General features: G+C 39.9%; 1 protein-coding gene across 2 annotated transcripts in view; it reads left to right on the forward strand.

Moving 5' to 3' along the window:
• Nucleotides 1-5,726: 5,726 nt before the first annotated feature.
• pappa2 (pappalysin 2) overlaps nucleotides 5,727-15,902 on the forward strand; it is a 50,042-nt gene continuing 39,866 nt past the window's right edge. For both annotated transcript variants that reach the window (XR_015097045.1, XM_086094459.1), the window contains exons 1-4: nucleotides 5,727-7,155; nucleotides 10,359-10,588; nucleotides 11,465-11,686; nucleotides 12,051-12,649. Coding sequence is in view for 1 of the 2 variants with exons in the window: in XM_086094459.1 (XP_085950585.1) it covers nucleotides 6,342-7,155; nucleotides 10,359-10,588; nucleotides 11,465-11,686; nucleotides 12,051-12,649 (1,865 nt within the window). In the remaining variant the exon portion in view is untranslated. The remainder of the gene's footprint in view (nucleotides 7,156-10,358; nucleotides 10,589-11,464; nucleotides 11,687-12,050; nucleotides 12,650-15,902) is intronic.

Raw genomic sequence — 15,902 nt, forward strand, 5'->3', positions numbered from 1 at the left:
CCCCTGTAAGGGTCACCTCTTTGCATAGGAAAAATAGTCAAGCAGTTTAACTCATTCACTCCCAGCCATTTTTACTGAAGCAATTCTCTTCGCTCCCGGCTGTTTTACTGGATTTTGACTGATTTTGCAAGGCCCACAAAATATTGTGTTCTATTGCTATAAAAGCATGGAACCTACCAAAAGAAAGATTAGAATCTCTTCTTTCATTAGGAAAAAATATGTATATATATTTCTATCTGTTTCCGTTTTGGAGCAATTAGCATTAGAATATAGCTAAGTTTCATCATTATTCACAAATCTGCTTAAAACTGTGGGTAAATCAGCTTCTTTTCAACATGGCCCTTGTTGATCCCTTCTATTCTGCTGTCACCTGTTGGCCGTTTATGTAATAACTGCCATTGCTTCAACAGTTTTGTGCAGTTGAGAGGCTGCATCAACGCCTTCTGTATGCTCTAGCATAAAAAAACATATAAAACGTATACATATGTCTTTGGGACACTTAAAACATTTAAACTAGAACATATTTATACGTTTTTGGGAGCAACTGAGTTAAGGACAACAGTCCTCAATGTATAATTGCAAGGAATTTAGGGATTTCAGGATTTCCGGTCCATCATCGAAAGGCTCAGAGAATCTGGAGAAAACCAATATCAGTAAATACAGTTCGGCGCTACATCCTTAAGTGCAACTTAAACTCTATTATGCAAAGCAAAAGCCATTCATCAACAACACCCAGAAACGCCGCAGTCTTTTCTGGGCGTGAGCTCAACTAGATGATCTGATGCTAAGTGGAAAAGTGTTCAGTGGTCTGACAAGTCCACATTTCAAATTGCTTTTGGAAATTGTGGACATCGTATCCTCAGGGCCGAAGCGGAAAAGCATCCGGATTGTTATGGACGCAAAGTTCAAAAGTCAGCATCTGTGATGGTATGGGTCGGTGTTAGTGCCAATGGCATAGGTAACTTACACATCTGTGAAGGCACCATTAATTCTGAAAGGTACATACAGGTTTGGAGAAACATATGGTGCCACCCAAGTAACGCCACATTTGGCACGTGTTACAACAGTGTGGTTTTGTAGTTAAAAGGTTGTGGGTACCAGACTGGCCTGTCTGGAGTCCAGACCTGTCTCCCATTGAAAATGAAAACTATTAAGCGGACTGTGTAACAGTTAAAGCTGTACATCAAGCCAGAATGGGAAAGAATTCCACCTACAAAGCTTTTGGGTGTCCTCAGTTCCCAAACATCTATTAAATGTTGTTAAAAGAAGAGGTGACTTAACATTGTGGTAAATGTGATCTTGTCTCAGCTTTTTTGGAACTTGTTGCACCCATAAAATTCAAAGTGAATGATTATTTTCAAAAAAACAACAACAAAAAAACAAACAATTAAGTTAAGTTTATCAGTTTTAACATTAAATATCTTCTCTTTGTGGTGTATTAAATTAAATATGGCTTGAACATGATTTGCAAATCATTGTATTCTGTTTTTATTTATGGTTAACACAACGCCCCAACTTGGTTTCAGTATTTGGAGAGTGCATATTAAACTTACATCAATCTTCCATCTTATTGTGATAGTGTATGCTTGCTGCTTCTTCTTTTTTTTTTTTTTATCATTGCGGGTATATTATCTATCCTCATTGTTGGTATACTTGTGTCTTAGAATTATTGATATGTGCTGTTTGTGCTTTTGTTTTGTTTATGGTTTGTCTCTTACCAAACCTGGTATTAGTTGTCATCACTATTGCTGGTATGAGCTTTTGATGTCATGTTAGTTAATTAACACATTGTTTTAGTTCTGTTTGTAAACACACTGTTGGTTACTGCAAGCTTGCAGGAAAGCAGCTAAATTTGTTTTCAAAGCTTGATATTAATGAGATTGGGGGTTGGACTTAATATGTTTTTCTTCCTACCACTCCTTTTCAGGCTATAGGTTTAGTGGAATATTGTCTGGAGAAATTGATATATTGTTGATGTTGATTGCTACCTGAAATAAATGAACAAATAAAATGAAGACAAAAAAAAACTCCCCGTCCCAACTTCATTGCAATTGATTTTGTACTTTGTCAGGTTAAGGAAAATACAATAATAAGCATCATTGTATCATTTTCTTTGAAATGATATTTCCTTAACATAAACAAGCCAGTAGGTCACATCCACAAAGTGCATGCAGTGATTGAGCCAAGAAAAGCCCTGTCTTGTCAATCAAACATCCTCTTGCAGGCAGCTTAGCAAATAAAACACAAGCAGCGTTAACATATTCATACTCACAGTTTATCCATCCAGCTGCGGATTTTTCCTTTTTTTTTTCTTTTTACCTCCACGTGGCCAGTGCATGGGGTCTACACAACATAGACTTTGCCATGTTTCTGTTTGTAGAACAAATTCTCGTGTACCATAGTTAGGATGTAAAATAAAGTTTTCAGCAAAGAGGAAGATTACTGGATACAGCAAGGAGTGAATCCCCTTAGAGGGACTTAGATGTTTCAGAATGATTGCTTAACATGTTTACTCTCTAACTCAAAAGTATGGAAAAGCTCTGCGCTAACATTCAACATTCATGAATATTTTGTTTTACCTTCTCAGATGATACTTTAAATACTTTCTGTAACTGATTCAACATATACAGTAGAACAGGAAAAAAAATAGCTGAATTAAAATTATGATTAAGGTGTGCAATTTGGACCCTCTATGGTTTTCTTCCCTCTCATAATAATCTTTGCTTAATTGAGCAAAAAATGTCAAAATCTTACTATATATACATTGTGTTGCAGTTATTTGCCCCAGGCCTTTCATTCCACCTTATACCAATGATGGTGAAAAGCTTGCCTTCTTTATGTCTCTCCTTTTCTTCTTTCTACCCCACCTCATTTGTCCTGCCTAGATTTTCTCTTGTAGGGCCCCACCCCCTTTTAATCAGGAGGTAGGTTGTGTGTGTGTGTTTGGGGGAAATATGTGGGGTGGAAATGGTGGTGCGTTTGAGAATGACAGTCAGGAGTACCCGAACATCAGAGGTGATCAAGAAGAGATAACAAGTGTGTGCTTAAAGAAACTAATGAATAGATTCAAGATTGTGTGCGCCTACGTAAAGAAGTGAGAAGAAGACAAGTGTGGGCCCTGGGGTCACTGGGGTCAAGACGGACAAGCTCAGATGAAGGATAATCTTAGGAGGTCCCCTTACAGTGGGGGGTGAGGCCCTGGTGAAGTACGACCATTCAGACCCTCTTACACATACTGTGCACCCTTTTATCGCTCTCTTCCTCTTCTGTATCTTCTCCATCATTCTGTTTCCCCCCCTCACGTTTGTGTTTCTTTCTCTAAGTCCTGCCCCTTCCCTTCTTTCTTTCCCCCCCAACATAGTTGCAGCTGGATTTCAAAAGGAACTTCTACCGTAGAAAAAGAATGACTGTTGAGCCGGCAGATCCCTCAGACAGGCAAACTGGGATTGTGGAATTTCTACCTCCCACTCCGTTTTTCGCCCCTTTGGGGGCCTCTGCCATAGCTTTCAGCTCCCCCCACATCCACCCTCCTCAATTTCCAGCTCTGGCCAATGCAGCAAATTGAGCCTGACAAAAATTGTTGGGTCGAGGGTGAATAGGGGCATCTTCTCAGGAAGTTTGTAACAGCAACAGCTGCCCGTAATGGTCAGTGTTTTGTGATGTGCAGTGTAAATAACACAAACCAGTATTTTAATGAGTGAAAGCTTTCGAAAAACATTTTTATAGACTATCCAATATCGTTGCATAAAGAAAGTTGGTAGCGTGGCAATTCAAAAGTTGACAAACAGATGTTTTAAACTCTAGATTGTGGCTGAAAGTTTTCTTTTTTTCTGGAAACATCTCCAGAGCACCTGTCATTTCAATTACATAAAAGTTGCCAAAATATTTCTTCCATATATGAAGTATATTTCAAAGCACTACTGTATCATGTAATCGCTTTTCAAAGTATGTCCGGGCAGTCATATCATGACCCTTTTTTGGTTCCGGCCAAGTTATTTTAACTGCATTAAACTTGTTTGTGATGGAGTGCAATCGTATCATATTTCAGGTTAGAAGCTTAATGAAAATTTACGGAAGAGTTATTTACACTGTGTTTGACAGTCACCTCTGTGGTGGATTGTAACATTTAGCACACATATCATAGGAAGGAATATTAGGGAAATTTCCTCCACACCTGATGCTCCTCTGTGTTTTTCAGTTCCAGGAGCACAGGAGTTTGGTAGCATATTTGTTTTATAAAAAACTTTCTTCATGTGCTGGACAGATGTTTTGCCTGTCTGTTTTGTACCACTGAGGAGAGCCAGAGAATGAACCAGAGGGGTAGATACTAGATAGTTGAAGGAATGGGGGGAAGGGGACCAGGGGCAGGTAAAACAGTAAGTGAAAGGGGCTGTTGGGAAGTAGAGGAAAAAAAGATTTCTCAAACCCTAGATAGAGAACTTCACTGAATGTGTTTGTATAGGTATGTGTTGTATAGGTGTTTGTGTGTGTGTGTAAGAGAAAGAGCGAGAGAGAGAGAGAGAGAGAGAGGGAGAGGGAGAGGGAGAGAGATATTGTTGTGGAGGGAGTGGTATAAGGAAAGATCAAACACCGTTATGTTTCAGCAGGAGCACACTCGCACACAGAGCCTGCTCCATAAATTCACTTGAGTACAATAATGTGCATATTCTAATTTAACTAAAGTACAATGGCAAATCCCCAACTTCAGAGACAATACAATATGCTTTATAAATTTTAACATATTCTACTACATAACATTAGTGATATTTGAGCTCTCTTTTTTTTTTTTTATTGAATTCACATGTACAAAATGTGGCAATGTATCTAAAGCATCTAAACTGAACAGTATTTTGCAGTATAAGGAACATATGCATTAATAGGATAGGATAGAATAGAATACAATAGAATAGAATATAATAGAATAGAATGCCTGAATTGTCATTGTACAACAGGTACACAACGAAATTGGGAGCGCTGCTCCATTTGGTGCATAGTAAAAAAAATAAAAATAAAGTCCTAAAATATGAACAATAAAATAATAGTATAAAATGTAGCTCAGTTGGCAATTTGGAAGAACAAGAACATTAATTCAATATTGCAGAATTGTGTGTAATATATTTTATGAGCGGAATTAAATATACTTTAAATTGTGAAGTGCTGAATATTCCTACAGATGTAAAATGTTGTTGGTAAAGGTAACTGACCTAAACAAGTTGTAAAGGAACAATGCATAAAACTGAAATGAGAAACAAAACAAACACACCATGACAAAATAATCAAGGAGTGCCATAAAGTGTAATTAAACCACATTAAACTCCATAAAACGTAAGTACATGCAACCTATAAAATGAAGACATGTGGATGGATGGTGATGTGGTTACATGGATAATGAATAGGCCTCCATAAATTTTATTGCCAGTTCCGTCTTCCCTCAAGCATCATGGGGATACACAGGACTGGGGTGGAGAGAGTGGAGGATTTCCCTTGTAAAACAAAATTATGAGGCAAACATAGGACGGCCTCCTTCACCACACTTTCTCCATTGGTGATGTAAGGGCAGATCTGGCTCCCTCACACACACAGAGAGAGAGAGAGAGAGCGAGAGAGAGAGAGAGAGAGAGAGAGAGAGAGAGAGAGAGAGAGAGAGAGAGAGAGAGAGAGAGAGAGAGAGAGAGAGAGAGAGAGAGAGAGAGAAATCCTAAATTGTCTGCATGGACTGTGGAGGGAAGCAGCCTTCTGTGAAGTGCTTACAGACGTACACCAGAACAAGAGGAGAAGACACATGAGGCAGGATGGGGCTTTATTGGACTAATATTTATGCCCCCTCTCAATGGTGATCGTTGAGATCTGCTGTTGTGACACCTTGCATCATCTTGTATTTGGAAAAACTGCTTTATTATTGTGATTCACCTTGCAGCCACGTTTTGGACCTTGGACCCGTCACAATGGTCAGGTAAAACATGCCATTTTGTGGCTGATTTAAAAAAAAGAAAGATTGATTGTCAATTTAGAAACCACAAAATGACAATGATTTAAATAAGTTAGATTTTTTTTTCGTGGTCAACTGACACGCATTGGAAAGTAACCATGAATGGAAAGAAGGCAAAGTGATGCACTGAAACGGAGGTGATTAGTGGAAGTCAAAATAATTTATTTTAGTAAATTTTTAAGTAACAAACTTTTCTAGAACGGTGGTTGGAGCCAATTCCTAACAACCACTTTCCTTTTAAGTGAAATCTTTGAATACCTTTTTTTACTTTGTAGAGATGAAGTGATTATAATAGCAACGTCAGAGATTTGTGTATCACCTTTACAAATATTCCATTTTATGTTCCAAAATTATGTTGTCGATCAATCTCCTCGCTATCGTCCTCGTCCTTACTACCAACACATGGCCGCTGAAAGCCAATCCACTGAGCCGGTACAAACGAGCCTTGGCCCGGCGAGCAGACAATGAGCTCTCCCGCCTCGCGGGTGAACCTTGCGCTGTCTCCGGCTCCCGGAGAGCCTTGCAGCAGCCCCGATCTCGGTCCCCGGCTCAACACCGCCGTTCAGTGGCCAGTCCGTGGACGAACCGGACAGAGCTCCATACTGCCACAAGCGCTCCTGTTGGTTGCGAAGGAGGTTGCAGGTTTGACACCCAGGACGAGAAAGGAACTCGGGGTGCCTCACAACTGGGAAAGGAGCAAACGTCTGATACTTTGCCTGGATATTTTCACGAGAAAGGAGACGCACAGTCTTGGACCTTATCACTAAAAGATGATAGGCAAAGTCGACCATCGCGCGGCTCCAGGTTGGAGCGCAGCGCCCACGTCGAGGGAAATTCTAGCTCCCCCGGAAGCTCACATACCAGTGGGCTTCAATTTCTTCAGAAAATCCAACAAGATGACGGCAGTAGTGCTTCCAATGGTAGTCCGGAGGACGGGAACGAGGATGTTGATCCTTCCACACGCCGGTCTGTCGGCACCGCGTCTCCGTGGGGGAAACCCGTGCCAAAGGTGCCCCCCTCTTGGATGACGACCCTGTACTTCAGCGGGCGCCAGGAGCAGCTGAGATTGAAGCCGTCTGCGGGGATAGAGCTGCCCAGGGACAAGTTCAGTTTGGAGCTATGGGTGAATCCGGAAGGTGGGCAGAGCAACCCTGCTGTCATCGCAGGTGGGTCACAGCTGATCATAACTTTGATTACTTTCTGTCGTCATAATTGGTTGAATTTAATCAAAATGGATTATGGCCCCATTCAACTAATTGTTTCTCCGCTCTGCCTCAACATATGTGTGTGTGTGGTTTTATGACAATGTGTTACCGGCAATCTGTGTACGTCACAAGTCATTCAGACAGTCAAACAAAACAAAAACAGTTGTCGCTAGGCTAACTCTGGCTAACTTGTGGTGAATGACTTGGGCTACACATTAAATATTGTCCAAACACTGAACACAAGTTAAATTTGTACTCTGTGTTAAACACAGTGAGTGAAAAAGAGGTGGAGAAATTGCCCAAATCCGGCCTGATTATTGGCATGTGTGTACACTGCTTTAGTCTACTTCCAGCACATTTTCAAAACCTACAATAAACAAATATTTTGAGCTCAAACCAAAAATAACGTTCCTGTGGTAACCAATGACACATCGACCACAGACATCCTTTGAAAATATGCAAGGAAAACATGGCATGATGTGGTTTGTTGAAATGTTGTGAGCACATAAAAAAAAAGAAAAGAAAAATTCTTGGAGAAGCAACAACCTGTTGCGGTCACAGCAGGTGGCTTCAGGATAATCGTGTGTGTTCATCTGGGTATAAATATTTGTGTTTTGAAAGTTGGAGCTCTTTTCCACTTTAAAGAGACCAGAAGGCCAGACACTGAATGGGATTTACAGAACTACAAATTACTGAAAACAACACATTTTGCAACATAGTGACCTCATGTTTTCCTAATCGGTTACAAAAACTGTAACCCAATCAGTTGTAGCTCTGCTCTTGAGAAAGTCATGTGAATTACAATTAATCTTTAACAAGCTGTAAGATACAAATGTGTTTATAATGCTGTATGATCATTAGAATTTTGTATTCACTTGATTTCTATCACCCACATTACATCAGGTGTTCTTTAAAACCTTTATTTTATTAGTGTGTGTGTGTGTGTGTGTGTGTGTGTGTGTGTGTGTGTGTGTGTGTGTGTGTGTATATATATATATATAATTTTTGAAACAATTCAGTGGTGGACTTTGCTGGTATGTTTCATGTGATTGTCCAGCTGCATAACCAAAGAATGCTTGAGCGTTTAGATTTGGGTATTCTTTAATCCTGTAGAATTATGATAGGTGAAAATAACCTGTTTTTCATTGTGAATGCCACTGTCAGCTGTACATCACACAAATTAAGGGGAATAAAAGGACTTGGGTGCATTGCTTCAGCAGTTTTGATAGTGAGGGAGACCTCAAACTGTTACGTCTGCTCACATTTACTCTGATCAAAGAGCCAACAACATTACTCAACTTTTTCTCCTTCATTATCTCGATTAGTGGCCACAAGGAATCTGCTAATACACGATGAAAAAAAAACTTGTCATAAACTGAAACTGATGCCGTTGTGTTCTATATGGGAACGTAGAACATACTATAACTTGTGCTGTAATATGTATTGCTATTTTTTAATTAGATGTTGTAAGTGAGTGATTTAGATTGAAGGTATGAAAGATGTTTATGTTAATAGTGTCTTTTGGATTTTGTTTTCTGGTTACTTCCTATACATAATGCCAGATGATATATACATATATATAGAAAAGCGCTGACCACTTGTATGGTGCAGTGCCATGTACCCAACACTTGGTTCTGCTAAAGTTTGTTGCATTTTCAAGTCAGAGTGTTGGGAAAATTGGAAGAGTGCTATGTTGATTGCTGCTCAAGTAAGACCTTTTGGTGGAGGGGTTGCGATGATGTCAGCAACAGAAATTGCGATGTATGGCCTTCCGACCATTAAGTTTGGACTTAAATAAAATGACCAACCATTTAATTAGTTAATCTTCTTAGGTATGTTGATGGGTTTTCTGTTTTTCACAGTTATCCTTTTTACACACACCCACAGACAGAGTTGTGGAGGAAGAAGGGGTTCCCTGACCTTTAGTTGTCCCACAGTTTGACATCTGTGCAACAGATGTAGTTGTGTCTGTCTGTTGCAAGAGCAGATGGAAACATCCAGGCCTTACTTTGGCAGTCTGAAATGTCTCTGTTCTCTTTACCTCTCTGTTGTGTCCCTGTGGCTCTGTCTATTCTCTCTTGCCTGGCCTTTTTGTAAAGGTACTTGGTGTGGCTGAATATATGGTATTTTGGATAGTATTGCGTTAGTGGAATATGAATTAAGCAGCAAAATCCAGCAGTAAAAAAAAAAAAATCAATATCAGAAGGCGGTCATTGGGGGGTGGGGGTGGGGGTGGGGTCAAGGTGGTTTCAAATTGCCCACGTCAAATCATGTGCATGGGGAGATCTTGAAGTTTTTCTGCAATGTTGTGCATTGTCCCCAGCGAGTCTGTTTCTGTCTCCGCAATGTCAAACCCAGTGCAGCCTATTTGGGTTGACTGCACTCCGAGCAGCTCAACATTAAGGAAAGTAGCTAATGACTGTCCTAAAAGTCGCTAGAACTCTCTAAATGACATCATTGCCTAATTTGCATAATTGGCAATTTGCATCTAATAGCAGTGTAGGAGAGAGGAATAATGTTGTGGGAGAGGCAAAAAGTATGTAAAAAAAAAACACCCAAGAGAACACCAGATAAAGTTGCTAGTTTTGTCGCTTGTCGCTCTTTACAAAAATAAGTCGCCAATACTGCTCCAAGCATTCTTTACTCTGCAAATTAGGGCAGACTTCTACGATTGGCCGGGAAAACGCTTTGTTCCATCCCACAAAGACGCACAACGACACAAACGCCCATTACGCCCAGTTCTACCATGCAGTGCAAAGTCTACGAAAACACCAAAACAAAGAAAACGCCAGACTTATGCTGGGAACGAAAATACAGCCCATGCAGTCAATGAATGAGGTGATCATTGCCAACAGCCTTTCAAATACCCACACTCTCTCCTTTATTTTTCATCCATTTCCTCTCTTTTTGTTGTTACAGTTTATGTACATTGGCCAGGGCAATGTTGTTTGTGGTTAAAAAAAAAGAAGTGGCGCCTTGAATAATTGTTTACCGATGATAGCACCAGGGGTCACAGTTGTGCTGTTGCAGTGAGTTGGTTATGTTTGTCCAGGAAATGACATTCGGAATCCCCCCCCACACGGATCGTGCGATATTTGTTTCTACTATTTTCCACAACAAAAATGAGTTTCACATTATGCTACATTTTTGCCTCTGTGTTGTAGGTGTATATGACAACTGTTCCTCATTGAGTGAGAAGGGCTGGTCAGTCGGCATTCGCACTATGGACTCTGCAGGCACCAAAGACGCACGGTTCTACTTCACGCTTCGCACAGACCGAGCCTTGAAAGCTACCACTGTCGTTAACCACCAGCAGTACAGAGCCAATGCCTGGACTCACCTGATTGCGACTTACAATAGCCACAACATGACCCTATATGTTGATGGAGCCAAGGTGTGTGGTTTTACCTCGTTTTACATGCATCTATTTCATCATCTTCATTTTTACCAATAACATCACTTATCTACGGAAGAGGATTAGTTTGGCAGGATTCTCACTTTATTTTCGGAATTCTGACTTTAAAGTGAGGATTCTCAGAATAAAGTCAGAATTCTGAGAATGAATTCAGAATTCCCACTTTAATGTCGGAATTCTGATCATTCTGACTTTAAAGTGAGAATTTTGACTTTAATGTCAGAATTCTGCCAAACTTTTTTTTTCCTCTCTTCACTGGCCCTAATCCTCTTCCGTACTTTTCAGTAAGAAGAAAAAATGGAATAGCCTGTATAATAGCATATGAACTGACGTTCGAGTAGTGTGACAAGATTTTCCAAAACTGGCAGCCCTTAAAAAAACTGGTTGGAATGGCTATTGTAAATTGAGATTATCACACCAAAAAGTTTGAAAATCGGAATATGAATTCCAGAAAAATGTAGTTTTTTTGGTATGGTCGGGGGAAAAAAAGAACATTTTTGTGTGATGTCACTTATAGAGAATATGTTAATAAATGCCTTCAATTTGTAGTAAAACAATGCAATTTCATTATTTGTCACGTTTCTCCTCGACCCTTTAATTTCATCTGCTACCTGGGGAAGCCCTCTTCAGATTGGCTGACAAGTTACAGTAAAAAATATCCACTAATAAATCAATCAGAGGAATTCTCATTGATGCATCAAAAATAATACTTTTAAATTGCAGTGACATTTCAAATGGTATCACAACGTAACACCACTTCACTTCGATATATACTTTTATCAAAATTACAAAATGTCTTTTCAAATTGAGGACTGAAAAATTCTGTCTTAAAATGTTTCTGTCTTTTTCTCTCAGGTGGGAGAAAGCAATCTCCAGTTGGGAAATCTCTATAGCCCCTTCATGAAGACCTGTAGAACCTTCATCCTTGGCAGTGACCAGTCAGAGCAGGGACAGGGCTTTAGAGGCCAAGTAGGAGGCGTGGTCTTGTGGGACTACGCCCTCTCTCATGAGGACCTGCAGATGCGACCACTCCTAAAGACGGAGCCTCTTCTGGCTATGTGGGCTGACTTTACAAAAGTATTGCATTTTGTCTCTTTAACGAACTAATCTCTTGGGCCATGTCAACACATACACGGAAAGCTTCAACGTACAACAGGGTTAAAGAAGATGTCCACATGAAAACCTATCTGGCTATTAAGAACACTTCAATCTAGCAAAAGTTTTTTTTTTTTAAGAAAGCAGCATCAAATATGCTCTGAGAATGGTCTTTCTTGATTTACATTGTTTAAAACTAGTGCTTGTCTGTGTGTATGTGTTTTTGAAAACATCTCTGTACGTGTCAACATTGCCTATGTCTCATTTGACATTCATAATATACTTATATAGTATGCTATAGCTGATTATAGTATCAATTAAAATGTTGTTTAATTTCTGTTTTAAGGCAGAACGGATGTGGACTCCTTACAAAGTTGGATTTCATCCAGCTGTCATCTCCACTCCTGTCCCTGATTTAGAGCTTGTCTCCTCTTTCCTGCCACCACTCTGTGGTCTTACACCTTGTGACAACACTGACATAATTTCTGGCTACAACAATTACTGGCCGCTCCGTACACCCAAAAAAGTCCGCTACAGGATTATTAACCTTTCCAATGACGATGGCGGAAACCCCACCGTGACACCAACCCAGATTTACCTCCAACACCAGGCTCTGATTGATGCCTTTCGTCCTTACAATATCAGCCTGGAGTTGACTGTATACACAGTCAGAAACACGAGCCTGCGGCAGCGTTTCATTCTCAGCAACTGTCGAATTGGGAAAATTGGGAACCGCCATTGTGATCCAGAGTGTGACCACCCAAAGACAGGCCATGACGGAGGGGACTGCCTCAGACTAGGGCCCTGCTACAACTGGAAGAGGCAAGATGGGGTTTGTAACATGGAATGTAACACTATACACTACGACTATGATGATGGAGACTGCTGTGACCCAGAAGTGACAGATGTTCTCAAGACGTGTTTCGATCCAGAGTCACCTGACAGGTGAGTTCATGAATGTTATACATAGGATTGCACGGGATACCGGTACCAGTACCGGCTCGGTATAATTTTTTCTTAGTACCGGTACTTAAACAAAAAAATAATGCAAGAGAGCCCGCCAACTCTGTTTTAAAGGCAGGCACACGTACACGCATAGCCGCCTGTCTACCGATATGTGGAAAACGCCTTAACTAAGCAACACGCCTTTTTCAGCGTGTGCGCGAGAGGGCGCAGGAAGATGGCTTTACGCACTGAAGCGCTCGACGCGCTAATTAAGGCTCCACGGGAGCTTGCAAACGGAGTGGAAGCCACGCGACAGCATTGGCATTGCCTACGCATGTTTTCAATAAACTCATGAAGAACAAGTGTGGGATTTTGAATTTTCAGTTTTAGAAACGTTTTGTAATAAGAGCAAATGTTTTTCACGGAGAATAAGAAAAAGCAGCAATCATTCCTGCAGTGGACTCGAGGTGTGTTCAATGAACAGGCACACAGTAGGAAATCACAATTATGCATAGAAAAAGCTCAGACGATTGACAGAGCAACAGACACAGGTTGTGACGCAGTGTGAATTATTTTGTTCCCAGTTTGTAGTATTTGATTACGCTTTCGACTAATTGGGAGCGAAATGGAGAAGAGATATGCACGCACACTCAAGCAACGTTACATTGTGTCATTGGAGTGCCACTGTATTGACAATATTGACAACGGTTGACACCAAATCCAGTCAAATACAATAATTCAAGAATATGGCATGCAATGTGAAAGCACATACAGTATAATATATACAGTGTGTACATAAATGATATTAAATAATAAATATAAAATAATAATGTTGGCACAAAAAGTTTAATCTCACTATGTTACAAAAACCCTCGAGTCAGAGTTGTAACGCAAAGGACAAAATAACATCCAACTTTTGTGTTCTTCTTGGTTTGGGGCTGCTATTTAAATTTTGTTTGTTTTTTACAAGAAACCAAGCTTTGTGTTTATCCTATTCCATTACTGTCGTCACATGAAAGGATGCAAAGGTCCTTGTTGACCTGCTTTGTATTGTAACGGAGGAGAAATACTGCTTTAGTCGAATATTCACATTTCTGTATTTTACTGTATTCTTTATCATTCTGACAGCTTTTACTTCTGCCCCAATACATTTCCCCGAACCAACCTTTTTACCCACTACAAAATAAAATCTTAAAAAATTGTTGACATATTGCCTGAATCATAAAGCACAACGTTGAAGAATAGCCAATGCTTATACTGACTGTGAAAAAGGCAGCTGGTTGTGTTTGGATGGGGCCTGTGTTTAACATTTTTGACTGTTTTATTGCTGTCAGTCAAGAGCTCCTGTGTTGTCTCATCACTGGGCCTTTTCTCCATTGCAAATAAACTTTCCAAATATGTCTGTTTTTTACCCATTTTGCTAACTTGACGATTAGCATCAGCGCTAGGCGACTGAGATCATTAGCATCTTGACATGCGTCAAGAGTCCGTCGTAAACAGAGAGAATCCAGTCATTTTTCAAAATAAAATATTCTTAAGCCTCGGCTAATCAATTAACCGGAAGTATAGTAAGATTTTTTATTCTTGGTGACCACTGCTTTAAAGCATTAATATTAATGTGTTCAAATGTAATGCCTTTATTGAAATGATTTTAGTATGAAATCATAGCCATGGATGCAATTGTACAGTATAAAAATGCTTAATATGAAATAATCACAAAACCTATGGTCCAGTACTGCTTCAGGGCCACCATCTAAAGAGAATTAAATGTCAGACCCTGCAAAACTCTAATCTGGACCAATAGTCAAGAGGATGATCAGTGCCTAGTTTCTCCCCAATAAATAAACCTCGTGTGCCAGAAGGTCTCACATACTGTTTTAGAGTGGGAACTGAACCAACGCTGCCTGCACAATTCAACTGCAAATTCTCTTGTCGATACCCACAAACATGTGTATGCAGAGTGCAAAATTTGCTGATAGCAAATAATATTTGCACTTTTGATCTAAACATTAACTTGACATTTTTAGTATTTAACCTCTTATCGTTCCAGTTGCATAGAAACATATTAAAACATTGTAGTATTTATCAGTAATACAATGACAATGGCGTAAAATGAATGTGAATATTCACTTTGCAAGTCAATTTATCCTGTGCTCCCCTAAATTTGTTAAGCCTGGCAAGCTACACCCACTTTCTTGAACAAAGTAAAGTTGGTCTGGTCACTCGGCCATTGAAAGCTATTTCAGCCCAGCTCAAAACGAACCGTGCATTCAAATTCATGTGCTGTGATGTATTCTTCGTGAGCAACGTCACTCTTCGTCACCGGAAGTCCATCATCACACAAATCATTACGTTTTTACCACAGCAACCACATCATTCACTACTGTCATTCTCTTCGAGTAGCCATGCTGAATTTACTCCGTATTTGCACATCGCTACTGTTTACTCAAAGACTTACATATGAATAAACATTATATAGTTCATATGTACCGGTATGTCCATGTTTTTATGTCCCACTTTTATGACATCATCTCTGCTCTTCGCTGATTGGATCTTTTCACTGTCTGTTTGCTAAGGTTTAAAAAATAAAAAAATAAAAATATATATATATATATATATACGTTTATTTGTGAGAAATATCCAAAACTCTGGAATCAGAAATTTCTACAGATGTGTCTTCAATGCGGATGTTGTCATATGCTGCACTATGAAGGCTGTTTTGAATGAGGCTCAAAACACTGCTATTTGTATTAGTAAAATACTGCCGCACAATTCACCCGCCATGAAATTGCCACTTGAGCGCAAAAGTGCACGTAGTATGGTAATAGACAGGGTTGATAAGGTTTCACATTCATACAAGGGACTATGGTGTTGAGAGCGATGTCTGTGCCCAAGGACGTGAGTTCATAGACAGGCCAGCAACGAGACGTATACTGCAGCAAATGTTATGACGTTCCAATAAACATCAAAGTCAAGTTTAGCCTTTGATATTTCAGGTAGATGTTGTATTTGGTCATTTTCCCACTATGCATACATATTCTTGGGATGTTATAACACCCATGGCATTACCATAGAAACCTTTGACAATAAATCAGAGGCTGGTCACAACAAATCTGATCTTTTCACTTGCATCTGTGGACAGTTAGATGACCAAATTATTTGTGGCCTGCAGAGTGTGTGAACAGGGCCCAAGATGGTTGGCTCTCATTTTGGATGGAGTTGCCCCTGCGCGCTAAAAGCAGCAACAATTGAT

This window comes from Leptonotus elevatus, chromosome 1 (genome assembly GCF_054856555.1).
Source record: "Leptonotus elevatus isolate MCC_2025b chromosome 1, RoL_Lele_1.0, whole genome shotgun sequence".
NCBI lineage: Eukaryota > Metazoa > Chordata > Actinopteri > Syngnathiformes > Syngnathidae > Leptonotus > Leptonotus elevatus.